At 42.5% G+C, this 18,706-nt stretch overlaps 1 protein-coding gene across 1 annotated transcript in view; it reads left to right on the top strand.

The window, feature by feature from the left end:
- Positions 1 to 2,430: 2,430 nt before the first annotated feature.
- Positions 2,431 to 18,706, top strand: part of CLSTN2 (calsyntenin 2) — a 309,152-nt gene continuing 292,876 nt past the window's right edge. Inside the window, exon 1 of the mRNA XM_014870252.2 lies at positions 2,431 to 2,618. Coding sequence (XP_014725738.2) covers positions 2,534 to 2,618 — 85 coding nt within the window. The 5' untranslated portion in view covers positions 2,431 to 2,533. The remainder of the gene's footprint in view (positions 2,619 to 18,706) is intronic.

Genomic DNA, 18,706 nt, shown 5'->3' with positions numbered 1-18,706 from the left:
CTATTTTACAGGACCAATAAAGCATGTCAGGAGAAGGTGGTGATTCTAGACACGTGAATGGATGGATCTCAGGTCAGAGGTAATCCTTCAGCACACTCCTGTTTGGGACTGAAGAATACATCTCCCTGCTGTAATGGTGCTGTCAGAAATGTATGCAAGGAAAAATTGAAGGATACTCTCTTTCAGTTAAGCAATGATTAGAAAGAAAGAATAAAATGAGTAGAGGATTTTCCACTTGCTTTCTCCAGTCCCAACAATGGCTGTAGGAGTTAATGGACACACTGGGGTGCAAGTCAGCATTAAATAGAAGAGGTAATGGCAATTATCTATTATAAATTCCTGCACAGTGCCATATCATCATTACTGTTTGTAAACCTTTCTATCCATCTACATCCATCACCTGTATGAGACACCAGCAGAAGACTGCAGAACACCCAGGTTGTCACATCAATGAACAATCACTGTCAGGTAAAAAGGAGCAGAGCTTTTGATTAAGGTACAGAGATGAAATTAGGTTTTGATTCTGACACCACTGTAATGTTATCTATTGGTGAAGCCTCTTCATCTTTTGTGCTTCAGCTCCCTGCCCATGGAATGGAGCAGCATTTATACCTTTTTATTTCTGTTATCTGGCTTATTTATTTAGACTGTAAGTTGGCTGAAGAGATGCTTCTTCCTATACAACATCTGCCTTGCAAACCTGCTCTCTACATCCCACCATCCAATCAGTTGTATTTGGGATGTTTATAACAGGCTCATACTAAAAATGCAGTATTTTCCAAATTTAGCTGCCTCAAAGACTTGCTGGTTCCCTGTAGGAAAATACCCTCCTCTGAATTATGATGCTGTGTTTATATATATATATATTTTTATATATATTTCAGAGTGTTAGTCCACAGGTCATATTTCTCATCTTTCACAAAGTGGGATGTTGTGTTAAAAAATGCTTTTGCTGCTTGCCACTATTTTATTTATTTATTTATAAATTAACAAGCTACAGTTCTACAGATTTTAAAGTTTTTCAAAGAAGTGAATGCTGCCAAAAAATTGATTTTTCTTTATAGTTTTCTGGTATTCAAAGTTCTGATTTTCCCTGTTTTTTTTCTATTCTACTCAAGCTCACAAGACAGATTACAGGAAAGCAGATTCCATAATTAATTAGTCAAGCAGCCAATAAGAGCTTCAGGTTTATCCCAACAGATTAATTTGGATGTCTTTTTTTTTGTCTGAATGCAACATAACAGTAAATGTGTATTTCCATCTGTCTTCCTTAGCTGACGAAGCATTACACCTTTGGTTTGGAAAAGGGCTTGGGTCCCATTTTTAACGTGTGTGTGGACAGGAGGAGGAGGAGGAAATCCTTCATTCCATCGACTCAAAGCAATTTGCTCAATGACTCATGCTTCTAGCACCACATATAGGGAAAAATAAAGGAGAGGAATAGTGACAGAAACCCGAATGGTTTTATTCAACGACGGCGATGCCTTTGGTGCAAAGCTTCTTTGGGCCGGCCCCTGGAGTTGCTCCCAGGTACCAAGTGCTCAGGGAACACTTGAGGAGAGCATCTCTGTCAGAATGACAGCACTCACAGCCCGGGGATCAACAGGAATCCCTTGGAGCAGTCAGTCTGCTGGAAGTACCGGCTTTTCCAGAGTCTTTGCCTTTGATGAGCAATTTATGGGACAGAGCACAGAGGAGGGAGCGTTTGAAGCAGGGAGGGAACTTTGAAGGGTACAAGCTACCTGCAGTAATTCCTTGTGGCCCTCACAGCTTATATGGAGCTAATAGCTTGCAGTCAGTGCTATGTGTAATTTTAATGTGATAATGTGGATGACCCCGCGGTGGTCGGTGCTTTCCTGCTGGAATATCTCAGCTGTGCAGTCCTGCCATAAGGTGTGAGGCGCCAAGCCTGGCTTTGCTCGTCCCCACAGCCTGACCCCACGGCCTCCGTGCACGGCTCCGGGCCCGCCAGGGCCGCCTCTGTGCCTAAAGTGTGAAGCCCCGTCCATTCCTCCCCTTTACCAAAACCTCTGCTATTTGTCCTTTTCCTCCAACAAAAGCATTTCACGTTCTCTTCCCACCTTGGGTTTCCAAGGCCTTCTGTTTCCCTCCAACTTTACTTTATCTTCCCTTCTACGTTCCTCTCTTCCAGCCGCCACCTTTGCGTCTCCCTTTCGCGGCGCCCTTTGCATCCTTCACCAAAGCCTCGTTTTTCTTCCTCTCCGTCCGGTCTCCTTCGCTGCCCACCGCTGTGCTGTGTCCTCGCTCCCGGCCCTCCGTGCCCTGCCCGTGTCCCTGCGCGGGGCCGAGCCGGCACGTCCGCGGGCAGGTGCTGCCGCTGCCCCGCGCTCTCCGGGCTCATGAATATTCGGGCCTGCCCTCGCCGTGACGTCGCCGCGGTCCCGGGGGGGCCGGAGCCGCCCCGGCGCTGGCAGCGAGGGCGAGTGACGGCGCGGCGGCAGCAGCCTCCGCCCGCCGGCTGGCCCTCAACGCAGCGCACACAGCGGGCCGGCAGCCGGCACCAGCGCCGGGGATGCGGAGGCGCCGCTGCTGCTGCTGGGGCCCGGCGGCGCTGCTGCTGCTGCCGCTGGGGCTGGGCAGCCTGCTCGCCGCCAAAGGCAGGTACCGGGGCGCGGGCCGGGCGCGGCTGCCCGAGGACTGCGGCGGGGCGGGGGAGCGGAGCGGGGCGGGGCGGGGCGGCGCGGCTCCTCGCCCTGAGCGGGGCTGCGGGGCAGAACCGCCGCTCCCCTTACAGAAGGGCACAAAGTTTGGGTGGGGGCGCTGGGCGGGTCGGAACGGTGCCCGCGGCTCTCCAGCCCGCGGCTGTCCCGGAGCGGTGTGGGAGCGGCCGGGCCGGGCGGGAGGTGCCGCTGGCGCCGGGTGATGCTGCGGGAGCCGCGCACCGAGCACCGCGGAGGGAGCGGAGCAGAAGCGCTAGAGTTGCCCAGGCTGGGGGCGAAGGAGAAGCGCTAGAGTTGCCCAGGCCGGGGGCGGACGGGCAGCCCTGGAGTTGCCCAGGCCGGGGCTGGGTGGAGGAGAAGCGCTGTCGTTCCCCCGGGCCGGGACAGGTGACCCCGCAGTGCCTGCCAGGTGTGCGGGGCTCTCGCCGCTGCGCTCCCCTTTCCTAGCCGGCCGTGCCCCTTTTCCGAGCGCTCCGGTCGCACAGGTGTCGGCGATTTCTTGCCTCCGCTTGTTTCCTTTTCTCTCGCGTTGTTTCCATGTACTTTAGGACTGGCTTTCGAGCCCCGAGTTTTAGAAGCTTCGTTTTGAGAACTCTGTTACACTCTATTTTATATTATTTTCAGACGTTTCAGTTGTTCTCGTTTTTGTATGGGGCTTTGGTGAACATGTGTGTAAGAGAGAAAACTTTAGTGTTTGGTATTTGTTTTCTTAACAAAATCCCAACCAACTGCTTGAGCCGTAACTTTGTGAGAAAATTGATTCTTTGCAGCAAATGTTACTTGACTTTGTTTACATTTACATGTATGAATGGTAGGAAGCGAATTGCTCCTTCAATTACTGACCCGGCGTGCCTCGGTGTGCTCGTGGCAATGCCGTGTTTTCTGAGCAGATTAACATTTTGATGGAGGGGAGTTGATTTCCTCCTCTTCGTTTTCTAATGTAATTTAAGGTAACTATCTCCTTTATAAGGATCTTTTCTGTAGATTTCGTGGGAGATGTCTGTTAACCTGCCGGCAGTTCATCTGACAAAACGGGGTCGTTCTGTCGCTGGGCTCTGCTGTGCCTTTGACCACTGGAGGGCTGCAGAGAACGGCTTTGGATAACGGGAACCACTATCTCCCAGTAGCTAGTTGTTAAAAATAGGCATTTTAAGGTTATTTATATTGATGGTCAACTGCTTTAAGTGTTTGCTTATTATTTTCTATACCTTGTTTCTTAAAACTGTGTATTTTCAAAGACTGTAGTGCAGCGTTAATAAATGAAAGAAGATGGCTTGGCATTGTATGCAGTTAATAAGGTTTTTCTTCCTCCACCTGATCGGCAGAGGAAATTAAAAAAGGGTTTATTTCAGCAAGACCCTCGTGCTGCTTTCTCCTTGCTCTTGTTTTTCTACAGTAAGTAAGTTTTAAGTTAAGAGGTATTTTATGGGTATCTCATGCACACAATTGCAAAGCCTGGTGCTGTAACCATAACCTGGACGTGTGGCTGGAAGGTGCATTCTGGTGGGAGATGGAGGTAGGATGTGGTGTGTACAAAGCTCCCCATGTGCCCTGAGCATCCTGTTGTATAGGAGGTCAAAGACAATCAAAGATAATTATTTCAGTTCTCATCTCATCTGCTTCACTGTGCTCTGCTGCTTCTCATTTTAAAAACAAAACCAAGTCCCTTCCACCCCCACTCCTTTTCCCCACATGCATGTGAGGATGGGGAGAAGGATTACAGGAAAACTTCTGGTTCTCACTTCACACTCAGCAGAAAATAACAATTTCTTTCACTAAATATTCACTAAATACCTCTGCAAAATAGGCTGCAAAGATTGTTTACTCACCATAGAAAGGGGGAACCTTCCCCGCCCCCCAAAAAAACCTCTGAAGTTTTCCAAGGAAAAAGAAATATGAGGCAACATCAGAGTGTTTAGGAGGTGGTTAGTTACAGAACTTACTGTGTGTATTAAATATGCATATGCAATTTGTTAGCTTTGCAGTAGGCTGTTGACACCGAGATCTCTAACATAGGGCCCAAAAAAAAAAAAAATCACCATTTTGGACAGAAAAATGCTTTAAGCATTTTCAGATAGCTTTGCTCCATAAGATGGAGAGGTACTCTTTCTGGTTTATTGGAAATACACTGATGATGTCTGGAAATGGTGTGAACTGTCTCTTGTGGTCTTCAGTTACAGGAAATAGAACATGCTGAAGGATAAGGGTTTTTTTCCCCATCATATTCAAAATTCATAGGTCCATGTGGTCACAGGCAGGGTGCAATAACAACCTGCAGAACTTTTTGTTTCCCTAGATCTGTGTGTAAGGCTGATCTCTTAAATAATTTATTATCTTACTCTAGTATGTACTACTAAACTACTCAGTGAAGTCCTAAAAAGGACTGTCATATCCAAATTTCTTGTAAGATCCAATTAAGAAACCTTGGAAATTTCACTGCATTTGAACTTCATCATTACCATAAACAACATTTTAGTCTTAATTTTTAAGTACAGCCGAAAGCCTCTTAATGATCTGTATAACTCAGAATATTTGATTCCAGTTAAATTAATTACATGGGCAAAACTTGAAGTCTTAGGCATTGCAGGCATTCCAGATCAGTGGAACATTGAGTTCCTCGTGGCAGGTCTGTGATGTGTCCATCAGGTCTGACCCTCAGCAGCAGAGGAACAGCTGACGCAGGGGAACAGAGCCAGGGAAACCTTGCAGCCTGGGGAAGGAAAGTGAAGGAAAAGCTTGGAAAACACACTGGACAGATCCTAGAGTCTGAAATTTTCTGCATCACTCAGTGTTTCCTTGTATTCCTTTTTATAATAAATAATAACAAAATGCTTCTCATTATCAGTTTATTGGAGACATTAAAAAAAGAAAAAAAGAGCCTTCTTTTGAACCACATCCAAAATCCAATGAGGGGCAATGTTTGGCAAGTGCTTAGGCAGAAAATGGGAGGTGAAGCAACTGCTTTCTTTTGCTGATGCTTCCTGTAGCTCACCAATAAACCCCAAAAAGGACATGTAAATTATTTCATCTTTCTGTTTCTTTTCATCAATAAATGGTGCTAGGAATCCTTTTTTTCCTAGAGTGTTTTGATTGAAAAGCAGTTCATGAAGACTGACTCCTGTGTCTCACAGGATAAAAGATTCGTCTGATTATGAAGTCTGGGTGTCAAGATAATGAAATGATTCAGAGGTCTCAAAAGACAGAAGTCAGTATTTGATAGCAGCATAAGTATTCAGGTATTTCAGCATAGAAGACTGACAACTATATTTATGGAGCTAGAGAATGTTTGCCAGTCAGAATCATATTGTTACCAGTTTTAATTGCATCACTTGGAAGGTTACCAAGACTGGGAACTTAGGAGCTTCCAAAACATATTTTAATTGTAAGCAGAGTGTGCCACTTAAAGAACACCCTCCAAATTGTCTTTTGTCACCTCCCATTAGGTGACTTGTGAGCAGTCAGTTTCATCCTTATTTTCCCCCTTTAAAGTGACTGGTTTTGAACTCCGAGGGTTGTGTCTGTGTCTGGACACACCTTCTCCTGCCCAAATTGCCCTGAAAAGGGACCTCAATTTTCATGAATTGGTTTTTAAACACCAGCTGTACCCAGTACTGTACTGAGTAGTTGAGAGTTGTGCACTCTCACTGGGGGCTCTCAGCACAGAATTCAGGACACCTGGAAGGCTTCAGTGTTCTGCTTCCTTTTATGAGCTGCAAATTTACTCTGTCAGGAAGGTTAAGGAGTGGAATCTAACGATTTAAAATGTGCAAGTGTCGATTTGTAAAGTGCACTTTAGGACAGTTCACTCTAAATGCCTTCCAATTCTTTGCTGTGTGCATTCCAATAAAAATGGATATGATGATTGCTTATAGATGTAAAGCGAGGGAGTGAGTTACCTCGAGTAAGTTGTTAGAACAATATGCATTATAATATGACATCAAATTTCAAGTGACTTCTTGATAAAATTAGCATAAAGGCTCTGGATGTGCCTCTCTCACTGCATCAGTTAATTTGGTACTTGTTCTCAATAACTGCTATTAAAAAAAAACCAATCAGTGTTTAAGACACATTGAATCTAAGTAGATTTTACCCTCCCTGCCCTGAAATCCTGCTTTATGTGAAAGGTGGATGATTCTTAAAATCCATCTTTTAAGGACTTACTTGGTTGTGTAAGTCTCTCACGGTGCTTGGTGGTGAAGTATCCCTCGTGCTGCTGGATTTGTGGTACAGGCTGAGTGTGTACAAGATGTTCAAGCTTGGCAGAAATTAAAGGGATTGTAAAAGTGGCACAGGTTTTTTTGGGCCCTTATAGGTCTGAGTATTCCCAAGATAGAGATGGAGTGTGAGTTCACTCATAGGTTATTTAAGAGTATTGGGCTAGGAAAGACGATTTTTGCAGTTTACTAAAAACATGTCTTGGAATAGAACAGAATAGAATACAAGCGAATGTGCTGAATTACAATCCATTTTAATGTGGCTTCTCTCTGAATTGATTTTAAAGATGGCTCTGCATGGATTTGCAGTTTCCCAGCAGTTAATGCTGTAATTTAGATGTTTGGTCTTTGTATGTGGAATCTTGACCTTCATTAAATCAATGTGAGATTTGCAGTGTATCTTGGTAGAATCGGAGTTTCATCCTTTGTGTGTTTTCCTATAAATGTAAACAGTTATTTCAAAGCTTTTAATGTTGTTCTGCTATAATAGCTTCCTTTATCCAAAGGGACGAATGTTTCATTTAATCTCTTTCACCTTTCGGCTTCCTGTGGTGTGAGTGCTTTTATTGAGCCCATAGAACTCTTCGTGGTGGCTTTTGTTTGTTTGTTTTGTTTGGGATTTTTTTTTGTGTGTGTGTTCTTTTCGAAGTGCTTTTTATTCAACTTAAAACGATTAAGTGAAGTGTTGACCAAGATGGGTATCCTGCAGGTTTAAGTGTGGTTATTGTTCTGTGTGCTGGCTGTCAGGACGCCTGTGTTGAAGCAGCCTGCCTGCTCCTTTGTCTGCGTTCCTGGCTGGCACTGGGTAAAGACTGGGAGTGTCGTGAAGTCAAGCAGAACTGCACTCTCCCAGGGTTTCACTTGTGCTCATTTTGTCCAGCTTGAAGTTCCATATCCCAAATATAGATAGTAGTTGGCTTTTTTTCTAATAACAGTGATTAAGAATGACATTTAATTTACTACTACTGTACTTTGCATGTCTTAGGACAGTTAAAACGAAGTGGGACACCTTTTATTTCATTTGATTAAAATTGCAAATATTAAGATTCTGCTTTCGGATCAGCATTCATCTATCACTCATTTGCTAGCAGATTGGAGTAAGTAAAAGTAGGTGAGAAAAAATAGACTGCTCATTTTGGGACTGATTTCCTCATTCTTTCTTGTGTAGATTCTCCTCTTAGTGAATACACATGTGATTATCAACAGTGTGTATGTGTTTGTGCATGTGTGTGATCGTTGTCAGCTTACATGACTTTTCAGACACTTGATTTTTTCCTCCTTAAAGGCTGAGCTTCTGAAATCAAGCAACTAAGAAGGTTTAGCCTTTTATCCTCTAAAATAATAATAAACCCTACCTCAAAGGGAGGGAGAAGTGCAAAAGTTGTGCGGATAAATCACCAAAACTTTCAAACACAAAAAGAAGTAATGAGAGTTTCCCATGGTGGGTTGTTTTTGTCTTACACCTGGCTTTTGGAAATTCAATCCCAGTCAGACTGTGGCTGCAAGGTATTACACCCCTTGCCTATACTGGGTTGCACATTTGCAGTAATTGGGTTGAATTCCTTGGTTGTGAGAGGAGCTTGTAAAATAGGGACTGGTGGAACAAAGTTAAAATAATTTGTGAACTCTGTCTAAAGGTTTTCTGTGTGATAGATGATGTTAGTTTCTGAAATTTGGTTTGGAGTTAGTTTCACAAAGGCTACTAGCACAGGTCAGTTTGGGACACAATGCATTGGCAGGTATATTTGAGGCATTTCTGAAGAAACTGTACAGCAATCGTGTTTGAAGGGTGATTTTTCCCTTTTCCTTATGAGAGCTACTTTAAAAATTCCTGAGCCACAGCTGAACAGATGGTATTTGCCATTATTGTCAGGCTTAGATCTTAAAAGTTCATTTTTTCTTCCTTAGTTAACAGAATTTTAAGTTTGTGTTGAAAAAGGAAAACTAGAAAGATGTTAAATGTCTGATTTATGCTTAACTGCTTTAAAAAGTCAGCCTTTTGATAGTGGTCTTTAAACCTGGCAAAGGTAGACTCAAACTCTTGATTGGGTGTCAAAAAGGGAAAAGAAAGCATTGCCTACTGAAGGCAATTGTAGTTGGTTTCTATCTTTTTCTTCCTCAAAAAAAGCATAAAGACTGTGTGTGTATGGAATGATCAAAGTGCAGTTATTTCAGTGTTTTGCTGAAGCGAAAGGCACGGGATGAGATGGGGTTATTGAGATGAAATAATTTGAAGAGAAATATTTTGATGTTTATTTTGGGAAACTGAAATAATTTCTGCACTCCTCCTTTAATGGCGCTGTGGGCTCTGTGGGCCTGTTCCAATGGCTGCAAAAAATAATCGAGAAAAACACGTCTATTTTCAGTAGGCTTGTATTAGCATTCAGCTGTCCATCTAAATTTGTAGGGATTCACAAATCAAAGAGAACTGGAGCTGCTTGTGAAGATCAGCAAAAATATCTGAGAGAATATTTTTGGTGGAAACAACATGACCTCAAAAAATGTCAGTCTGTTTGTTGGATGTTTGACTTTCTAATAATAAAATCGTAAAAAAAAATGTTAAAATGTTTTGTCCAGTATGTTTTCTTTTTAATAACTTAAATCTGTGTAGATTTGAGTGTAATGCCTTTATTTAGAAAGTACTTTAATTTGAGATGTAAAAGAGGTAGTTCCCTTTTAAGTTCAGGGGAATATTTACCTTTTTTTCCCCCCTTCCATTCTGCAAAATAGAAGCTTGTCTTGTTTTTCGGTCTTAAAGACTATTCTTTAATGTAAAGGAAATTACTAGGGGATAAATTCTAAAATGCTGTAATGATTTCTTAAGCTCTGCATTTGGATGTGAGGAGCTAAATCTGTGCATGGTTGGACTTAACCTTCTCAGGAAATACTTGAAGCTGACCAATAGAAATGCTGTCTGTACAGAACGAGGCTGTGGACTTACTTTGCACAATAGATAACATCTATTTCCAGCAAGAGCAGCAGGAGGAAAAGCAGTTTGGTGTTTTGATAAGCAAAGTGGTTGGCAAATGGAGCTCTGAGGTTTTGAGGCTTCAGTGCTTTCAGCACTACAAATCCAAGAGAGGGACAGGAGCTCAGAACTCCGATTGATGAGAAAACGCTGAAATTGGTCAACTTTTGGGTGTGTGACCTTGACTGTATTTCAGGAAGCAGTTCTCATTGAGACCACAAATTCCAAAAATAAGGGCAAGGAAATAAGGTCTGTTATAGAAATTTAATTATAGACCAGCTTCTGTTTCTTTGGAAGCTAATAAAACCCAATATATTTTTGCAAGACTTGCCAATATTGGCAGATTAGTGGATTTAGTGAAAACTTTGAGAATAGCTGAAGGGTAAACTGGGACATAGAAGGAAAATTAATTTTAGTCTGTGTTTAAGTTCACCACTTTCTATACTAAAATACCTTCTACAAAGTGCTGACTGTAGCATAATTGTAAAGGATTTTTGAGTTTATCTTTGCAAAATGTTTCCTGGGTATCTTTTTGCAGATCTTGTCTAGCCCTGTTCTTTTAGGCTGACTGCATGTCGGAGAATTCTCTTATACTCTGCATAAGCAATTACTCTGATATAATTTATGACCTGCTGACCTTTTCACTTTTCTGCTGCAATGATTGTAATGAGTGTGTTGAACACAGGAGGAAATTGAAGGCCAAATACACAGTGGAGTTGAATCACCCAGGAGCTGGAGAATCTGGTGTAATCTGTGGGCAGGGAGCTGATTGCAGTCTTTTCCTGGGGATAATGTGCAGATCTCTTTCTCAACTATTGTTGCACACACAGGAGGAGAAATTTGATGATGAGGAAGTGAGGCAAGCAAGGAAATGCACAGTGGGAACTCCTGCAAAAACAGCACCAGTGGGATGCTGCTTAGGGATTATTCTGCATTGTTCTGGGCAGCACTGACAGCTGTCAGTCCCTCCTCACTGAGGAGGGAAGGGACAGGAGCATGGGGGACATCACATGCTACTCTTGGTTTCTTCTCTGCCTCAATAAGAGAGGTAGTAAGGCTCCAGAGGCTGGGGGACTGAACTGAAGGGCTCTGGTTACAAGAAAACAGTGTTTTTGCAGGTTGGCTTGGAATACTTGAGCTGGTTTCACGTTTGTTATTACAAGTTAAATTTCAAGTCTCAGATCTAAATGTAAAATTTAGTAAGAACACTGTAAATTCAGTGATATTTTTGTGATGCATATTACTGCATGCAGTGAGTCTGTCAAAATTCAACGCCCTGTGATCTCTGAGAGATCTGGAAAGCAGAAAGAAAATAAAGTAGAAGCTGTATCCTTTTGCATTCTTAGGCATGTAGAAATTATTGCCTTACAAGTTAGGGCTTTGCTCCTAACTTAGTTCTTGTTGCAGGGAGTTGATCTGAAATGCAGAAGAACGGATATTTAATTTCTGTAGTAATAAGTGCAATTCCATTTGGTGTTCCCATTATTGGGTGGAAGTGGCTGCCACCAGTTTTGTGTGACCTGTCAGGTGGGGAGCTCGCTTTGGCTAAACTTTGGAGTTCATGCAGCAAAGCTCAGAGCGACTTCTGCCCTTCAGAGGGAAGGTTCTTCATAGCCTTTCCAAAATACCTGGCTCAGAACAACAATTGCACCTGCCTTGGGAGGATCATGAGTTCCCCTGTGGTCCTCAAAAAAAATGGGCTGCTCAAATTGCACAAGAGCTGCAGCATCCTGTGCTCACAGTGGTGTTTTTTCTCCGGGATGTGTTTGATGGGGAGTGCCCATGATCTCATTGCAGAAAGGGAATGGAGATGTCATTGCCAGCTTACAGATCCAAATGGGTTGTGTGAGAATGTGACCCTGAAAAGCTGCTGCACTCTTCCCTGCAGTGATTTAGCTGGAGACACTTTGGCTGCAGGGGAATTTCCATGCTGTAGTTATTGGACAAAAACTGGAGAAAAAGCGTGTGCAGGTTTTACCCAAGTATTCTGAAGCATTCATGTATTTCAGGGGTACATCAATGGAAATCAGTGGCTCATTCTTCTAACTTTGGGAAAGTTGGGTCAGTCTTTGTGTGCAAACCCGTGGTCATCTGCGGCTTTGCACACACAAGTTCAGAGTGTCTGCCAGAAATTGTGTGACCGTGTTTGATGGCCTTTGTACGAAGTAATTGTTGTGACCTGGAACAGAAACATTGTAGGTAGCGTGCTGGAAAGCCCCACAAACCATATGGGATCTTGCTCCTTTGTACTGGCAGAAATTGTGAAGATTTTCCAGTGATTTGCAGTATCTGGGTATGTGTGATAAAGTAAGACTTCTGTGTGACCAGTCAAACACCTGACTGCTGCTGAGATTAACTGAGCAGGGTCTGGTAGGAGAAAAAGAAAGAGTGCTTTTGGTTTTAAAATAAGTTTTCATCAGCTGCTGACTGGGTTAACTTGATATTACTTATGCATTGCTGTGTATGCTGTGTTGACCATGCAGCTGCAGATATGTTATTTTCAAATATCATGAAAATAACATTTCAAGTGAAAATTTGTGTCTTGTCTTCCTAGCTTTCTAGCAGGAATTGCATGAGGTTTGACCATTCCTGCTCTGTATTCAAGCCAGACTTCAGCGTAACCAGTACCAGTGATTTGAGTTTTCTTTTTCTTTTTTTTGGTCATTCAGAGTGGATATATTGACTTTGTTCTGAATATACTAAGGCTATAAATATAAACTCCTTTTACATATGCTAATGGTTCACAATTTCTGCTATAATTCTTGAACAACTGTCTTTTGTGCAGTTTGGCTTGGTGTTTCAAAAGCATCTAGTTATCAAAGTCTTCTTCACATTGAGGGAATTGTTCTGGAATGTAAACAGGTACCTTTTTAGAACTGGTTCACATTCCAGTGAAGTTCTCTGTGTTCTTTCTTTCCTTTGCCTTTATAATAAGGGCAAATAGATTGAAATTTTTTTCTTTTTTTTTTTTTTAATTTGAGTTTTTAAGGGTATTAACTTTTGGATAGGATAATCTGCTGAAGTGCTTCATTTGCATAACAAATTACTAGAATGCAGTATTGATTGCTATTCATGAGCACCAACATTCACAGAATAGCTTGGAAAGCTAATTAAAAATTAAAATTTACTTTATTCCTCTTTCTCCTGTTAATGCTTCCTTTTGTCGAATTGTAAAGTTGTTTTTTGTCTTCAGTTTTTAAAAATAAACTGTCTTTAGCACAGTCGAGACTTTTGCAGCCTGCTCTGAATTGTTCAGGTGCAAAGTTATGGGTAAGTAGGCTGAAGTCTCCTGGGGCTTCTTGATACCTTCTTTGTAACTCAGGTAAGTTTAAAGAGACAGTGTTCTTATATCTCACAACCTCTTAAGATCAGAGAGTAAGATTTTATTTTGAACAATTTTAGAGAACTAGAAAATAAACAAAATGTTGATTTATTAAAAAAAATCTTTACATATATCAATATTGTAAATCTCTTTTAAAAAAAAAATCTTGTCTTGAGCAAATTGCTGCCTGACCAAGTGATGTGGTTACTGCTGATGTGCTGAGAAGTGTCTTTATTGTATCAGTTTTAGCCACCGTTTAGTTTAACTAATGTTCTGTAATGTGCAGGAGAAGATGACAGCCATCATGATATTGTCCCTGTTTCTGAAGTCTTTGAGGTGAATATTGAATCACTCTGTTGGGATGTTGTAGCATCAAGTCCTGCTTTGTGCACGGGGCTCACATTTTCCCTGTTCCTGGAAAATGCTGTTTAGACCACCCCGACCTTTTGAGCTATTTTTCTCAAGGTGCTGCCCATCTGGGCAGGTTATCTGTTTAACTGCAAGCCCTTTCAGTCAGGGACATAATTCTTGAATGTGCAGTTTGGAGAAACTCAGCAGAGTATTTTGCACAGGACACCACTGCTGCCATTCCTGACTCATGCTGGTGAATTTTTGATTGTGTCCTATGAGAAGTATTGAATATCATGGAACAATTGGTAAGGATATTAAAACTAAGTGAAATGTGTTAAAATAGCTTTTGCAGGTAGAAAACAACTAGAAGGCAGTCGATGTGCTCAACACTTAGAGCATAAGAGGCACACTATTGGGTGGACAGGGCTGTTTCCCTGCATGGTGCTTCTGAGGAGAAGCTGCATTTCAAAAAGTCTCCACACCAGCACATCCAAATGCAGCTGATAAGAGGATAAAGTTCATTGTGTGTGCTTTTTGCAGTTCCTTGTGTTGTACTCAAACTTATACAAAATTTTGTGCCAGCAGCTGAGGGAAATGAGTTAGTCAAAGGTTAGGCTTACTTTAGGTGTATACATTGCTGGTTAGAATTTAAATTTATTTGTCAAGTAATTTGTAAAAACTCTACCCTAAAGAAGGATTTTTCATGCTTTTAGCTCTTAAATGCATTTGGAGCACTGATTCATGAAAACGTTTACCTTTTTAAGTTGATTGCTTGAAGAGAACTGTAAATGATGTGAGCACGTGAGGAAATTTTTACGCCTAAAAAATATTGTTTATCCTTGATGCATGCCTTATATTTATTTACATGTATGTACCCCGCATATTCTGAATAAATGATAGTGTGTGGAGTTCAGCTGTTCCATTTCCATTTTGTAGAGCAATTGATTGATTAGTTTTAGGCCACTGTTTCAGTGAATGACAATGGTGCATTTGTAAACTTAAATATTAATTTTTGCAGGCAAGATCTGAAAACATTTGAAGCGCAGAAAATACAATTGGGTTTTATGCATTTCGTAATGACTTGGTGAAAAGACACGCTTTTCGACTTAAGTTTAATATCTGTTTTTTTGTTACACATTACTTGTGGTTTGTTCTGTAATCAGGTGGCTTTTGGGGATTGATATGCATCAGAGTCTAATCTCTTTAATTATGCTAGCTAATGTATTTTCCTATTTTTTTTCCTTCATTGAAGTCAGCAGGGTGGCTTGTGAATGAGGTTGAAAGTAAGGAGATCAAAAGTGGGCTTTCAGTTGGGAAATGGTAACACAGTGCATGTTCTGCCGATCAGGAGTAGTGTGCAGGGCAGTACAGAAGTGTGTGCTCTGTCTTTTTCAAGGAGCTCACAAACGTGTCTCACAAGGAAATGACTTTGTATCAGATTTGCCTCTCAGTGTGGCACTGGAAGGAAAGAAGGCTCTGGGCTAAGACATTGCTCATGAAACACCACGGATTTGCTCCTCGTGCTTCCTTCTTGGCTCTGTGGGACTCCGTGGACAGGATTTGGCTTGAAGTTTATTTTCCTTTGCTGCTTATTCTTTGTGGAAGAGGCACGATGCCTTTTCTATTCTAAATGCTGCTCTGCGTGGAGAGGTGAGCCCCGTGCTGTGACAATCACCTTGTCACCTGTCCTGTGCTCCCAAGGCAGATCTCTCCGCTCTGTGTAGCTGAGTGAGGAGCAAGGTGGGGTGCAATGGAAGCAAACCGTGCTGTGTGTGTGGAGCCAGGGCTTTATCTGGCTCCTTCTGTTCCTGTGAATGGGCACAATCGCCTGTGAATTCCGTCACTAACCACCACCGCTGGCATTCACTCTCAGCTCTGCTGTTAAAGCAGAACAAGTCCCTTGCTTTTGAGTAGTGTGCTGAAAATGTGTTTCCCACCAAAACTTCGGAAGAAAATGTCTTCTACAGCCCAAATGCCCTATCCCAAAAGATTGAGTTAGCTTGGAGGAGCTCAGACTAGCTAGTTCTTTTCTTGATTTCAGTTTTCTTTCCTCTTGCTACCTTACAATTTGTAGCTCTCCTTAATGGCACACACTTTAATCCCTTTGAAGTGCAGTAACTCAACTGCATTTCTACCCAGGATGTAGAGACTGAGAGGCAGTACTGGCACTGGGGGCTTTTAAGTCCCAGGCTACAGTTCTTCCCTTCCTTTCCCTCGGGGTTATGTACTATTTCTGAGAAACATTCTTGTGATTCATTTTTTTTTTCCTTTCAATATTTGGTTGTTTGGCTTGTGATGGAGTTTTTTGGGGGGGTTGTGTTTGTTTTTTGGGGGGGTTGTGTTTGTTTTTTGGGGGGGTTGTGTTTGTTTTTTGGGGTGTTGTGTTTGTTTTTTGGGGGGGTTGTGTTTGTTTTAGGGGGGGGTTGTGTGTTTTTGGTGTTTCTTCTGGTTTTTCCTTTGCTGACTCTGGTAGGTCTTAAAGAATTCTTTACCCCTTACATTATGTTTTATTGAGCCTGTTAGCTATGATAAAGCTGATTTACTTGTTTGATCTCCTCTGGAAGACAGTGTGTAGCTTGGATGCTGTCCTGTCCACAGCTGGCTGCTCTGCCCACCAGCACCTGGGGGTTACTGGTACCAGTTGCAACCTTCCTGCAGTGCTCTCAGAGCCAGTGCCTGCTCTTGTGTTTGCTGCCTGCTGAGGGGCTTGGGCAGCACCCTGAGCTGCTGAGGGGATTGAGCAGCACCCGGGGCTGCTGAGGGGCTTGGGCAGCACCCGGGGCTGCTGAGGGGATTGAGCAGCACCCTGAGCTGCTGAGGGGCTTGGGCAGCACCCGGGGCTGCTGAGGGGATTGAGCAGCACCCTGAGCTGCTGAGGGGCTTGGGCAGCACCCGGGGCTGCTGAGGGGCTTGGGCAGCACCCGGGGCTGCTGAGGGGATTGAGCAGCACCCGGGGCTGCTGAGGGGCTTGGGCAGCACCCTGAGCTGCTGAGGGGCTTGGGCAGCACCCTGAGCTGCTGAGGGGCTTGGGCAGCACCCTGAGCTGCTGAGGGGCTTGGGCAGCACCCAGGGCTGATGTTCTCCACCTGCTCCAAGGGATGAAGCTTCTCCCGGAGTGTTTGTGCAGTTGTTTGTAACAGGGCTGAGGGTGCTCTCAGTCTGTGTCTGCAAAGAAAGGGCCTCTGGCAGCCACTCAGAGTGCCACAGCAGCCACTGCTAATGCAGCGAGGTGTGTGCTGTGTCTGTGACCAGGACAGCCCCGTGTGTGAGTGATTTCCCAGCTCTAGACAGTGGTGCATTAAGCACTGGGGTGTTTGCTCCAGGCTTACACATCTTTCTGGTTTGCAGGACTTTTTTAAAGAAGGTTATTCGTTATTCTGAGCATCCCCACAGCCTCTGAGAAATAGGAGGTTTTTTTTTTTTTTTTGGTTAGGCCCTGATACCAATATTCGAATTTTGTTCCTTGAACTCCGGTATAGCTGTGTGTTCCAAGGATCGTTGAAAAACATGAGGAATGCTGCTGGTGATTACTGATTTGTGACATGCACAAACAGGCTGGCACTGTTCTGTTTGCCCACTGTCCCCTATGGGTGTCACTGGGGCATGTGAGCCGTGGTGGCACAGCAGGGTCACTTTGGTGACAGGGCTGCCTGGTCCTTCACCGAGGCAGGAAGATGCAGCTTGCCATGCAGTGATTATGCCCTGGCTGGAAATTGCTGTTCAGGGTATTACAAATATTTTTCTTAGGGTGTTGCTAGCTTTCCTATCACCTCAGTTTGTTTAAGTTTCTCCTCTAGCAGAAGCACTGAAGGAGCCTCAGAAAACAGAGATGGGAGAAAAGCTTGCCAGGCTAGTTGGTTTGTTTTACTTTTTTTTTTCCAGGCAAAACACTTTGGCTCTTATCTTTGCTTTCCATTTGCGTAGGATTTTAGTTTAGCATTTCTAGCTACTGTAAAATAAGGATGTTATTTTTAATAGGTGTGAAATTATAGATAAGAATGGTTTGAAAGGGGGGAAAAAACCTCCCACCAAACCCCCAAAGCAAGCCTATATTGTAATACAGATGCTATTTATATTTGCATTTGGTCTACTTAGGCATAATAGCCAGACTCTTGGCCTTAATTCTGAATGAAACATAGTTTTCTTTCACTTTATTGGCTAGGGAAAATTAAGAATTGTTTGTTTGGGGTTTTTTTTATTCTTCTCCTTAAAAATTCTATATGAATTAGGTTTTAGACTGCATAAAGTGTGTAACTGCTCTTATTGATTTTTCTCACTGATGGAGTAATGGTCATCTCTCTTCTTAGCTGCTCTCCTGAGATTCTGTAGGTCACCCAGTAACATAATAAAATCAAACACAGACACATTATTTGTTAAACTATACACCATGAATAGAAAATGAGCTCTGAAGTGACTCTTTGGTCTCTCTCGTATTTCATTTTACTGCTGACTTTGTTCTTGTGGTATTTGTGGCTTTTTTAAAATATCATGGAGTAATAATATCGAAAAAGCAGTAAGTGACAGAAACTACTGCTCAGATGGAAGTGCCATGTTGCTATATTAGGAGCAGCTGACAGATAAAACATTAATTATAATCTAATTGTTTGCACTCATGTACAAAAAAGGGGAATCAGAATAATGTCTCCAATGTTTTTTACTTCCCTTCATCCTTTTGTGAAATCAAGATTAGTGGGAAAATTTCGTAAGGTGAAAAAGGGGACCTAGGATGATGTGTGAGCCATGTAAGCAATAATTTATTGTATTCATTTTTTACTTCATAAAATTCAAGGGGGAATAATAAAGCCATGAGTGTAACACCAGGGACTCCTTATTTGAGGTCTCAGAACAAAATTAGGACAGAGCTTTATTTTAGTCTTCATATGAATACAATTAAGTCAATTCATATTTTTAATAATTTAGAAGTTGTTACCCATCTTGTTTATTCTTGTCAAAATGTATTACAAATTTCATTTGAATATAAATCTCTGTTTATGTGATGCAGCTTTACCTTGCAGGAGGAAGCATCTCTCTGCAGCATGTTCTTTTGTGGGTTTTTTGTATAAGTCTGTGAACAGACCATTTTTCCCTTAAATTACAGCTCATTTCCCTGATTGCTTTCTTTGTAGATTTTCCTGTGCCATTTAGTTTGCAGGGTTTCATACAGCATCAG

The sequence above is a fragment of the Sturnus vulgaris genome, chromosome 10 (genome assembly GCF_052056855.1).
Source record: "Sturnus vulgaris isolate bStuVul1 chromosome 10, bStuVul1.hap1, whole genome shotgun sequence".
Taxonomy (NCBI): Eukaryota; Metazoa; Chordata; class Aves; order Passeriformes; family Sturnidae; genus Sturnus; species Sturnus vulgaris.
This window is presented reverse-complemented; position numbering and strand designations above follow the sequence as displayed.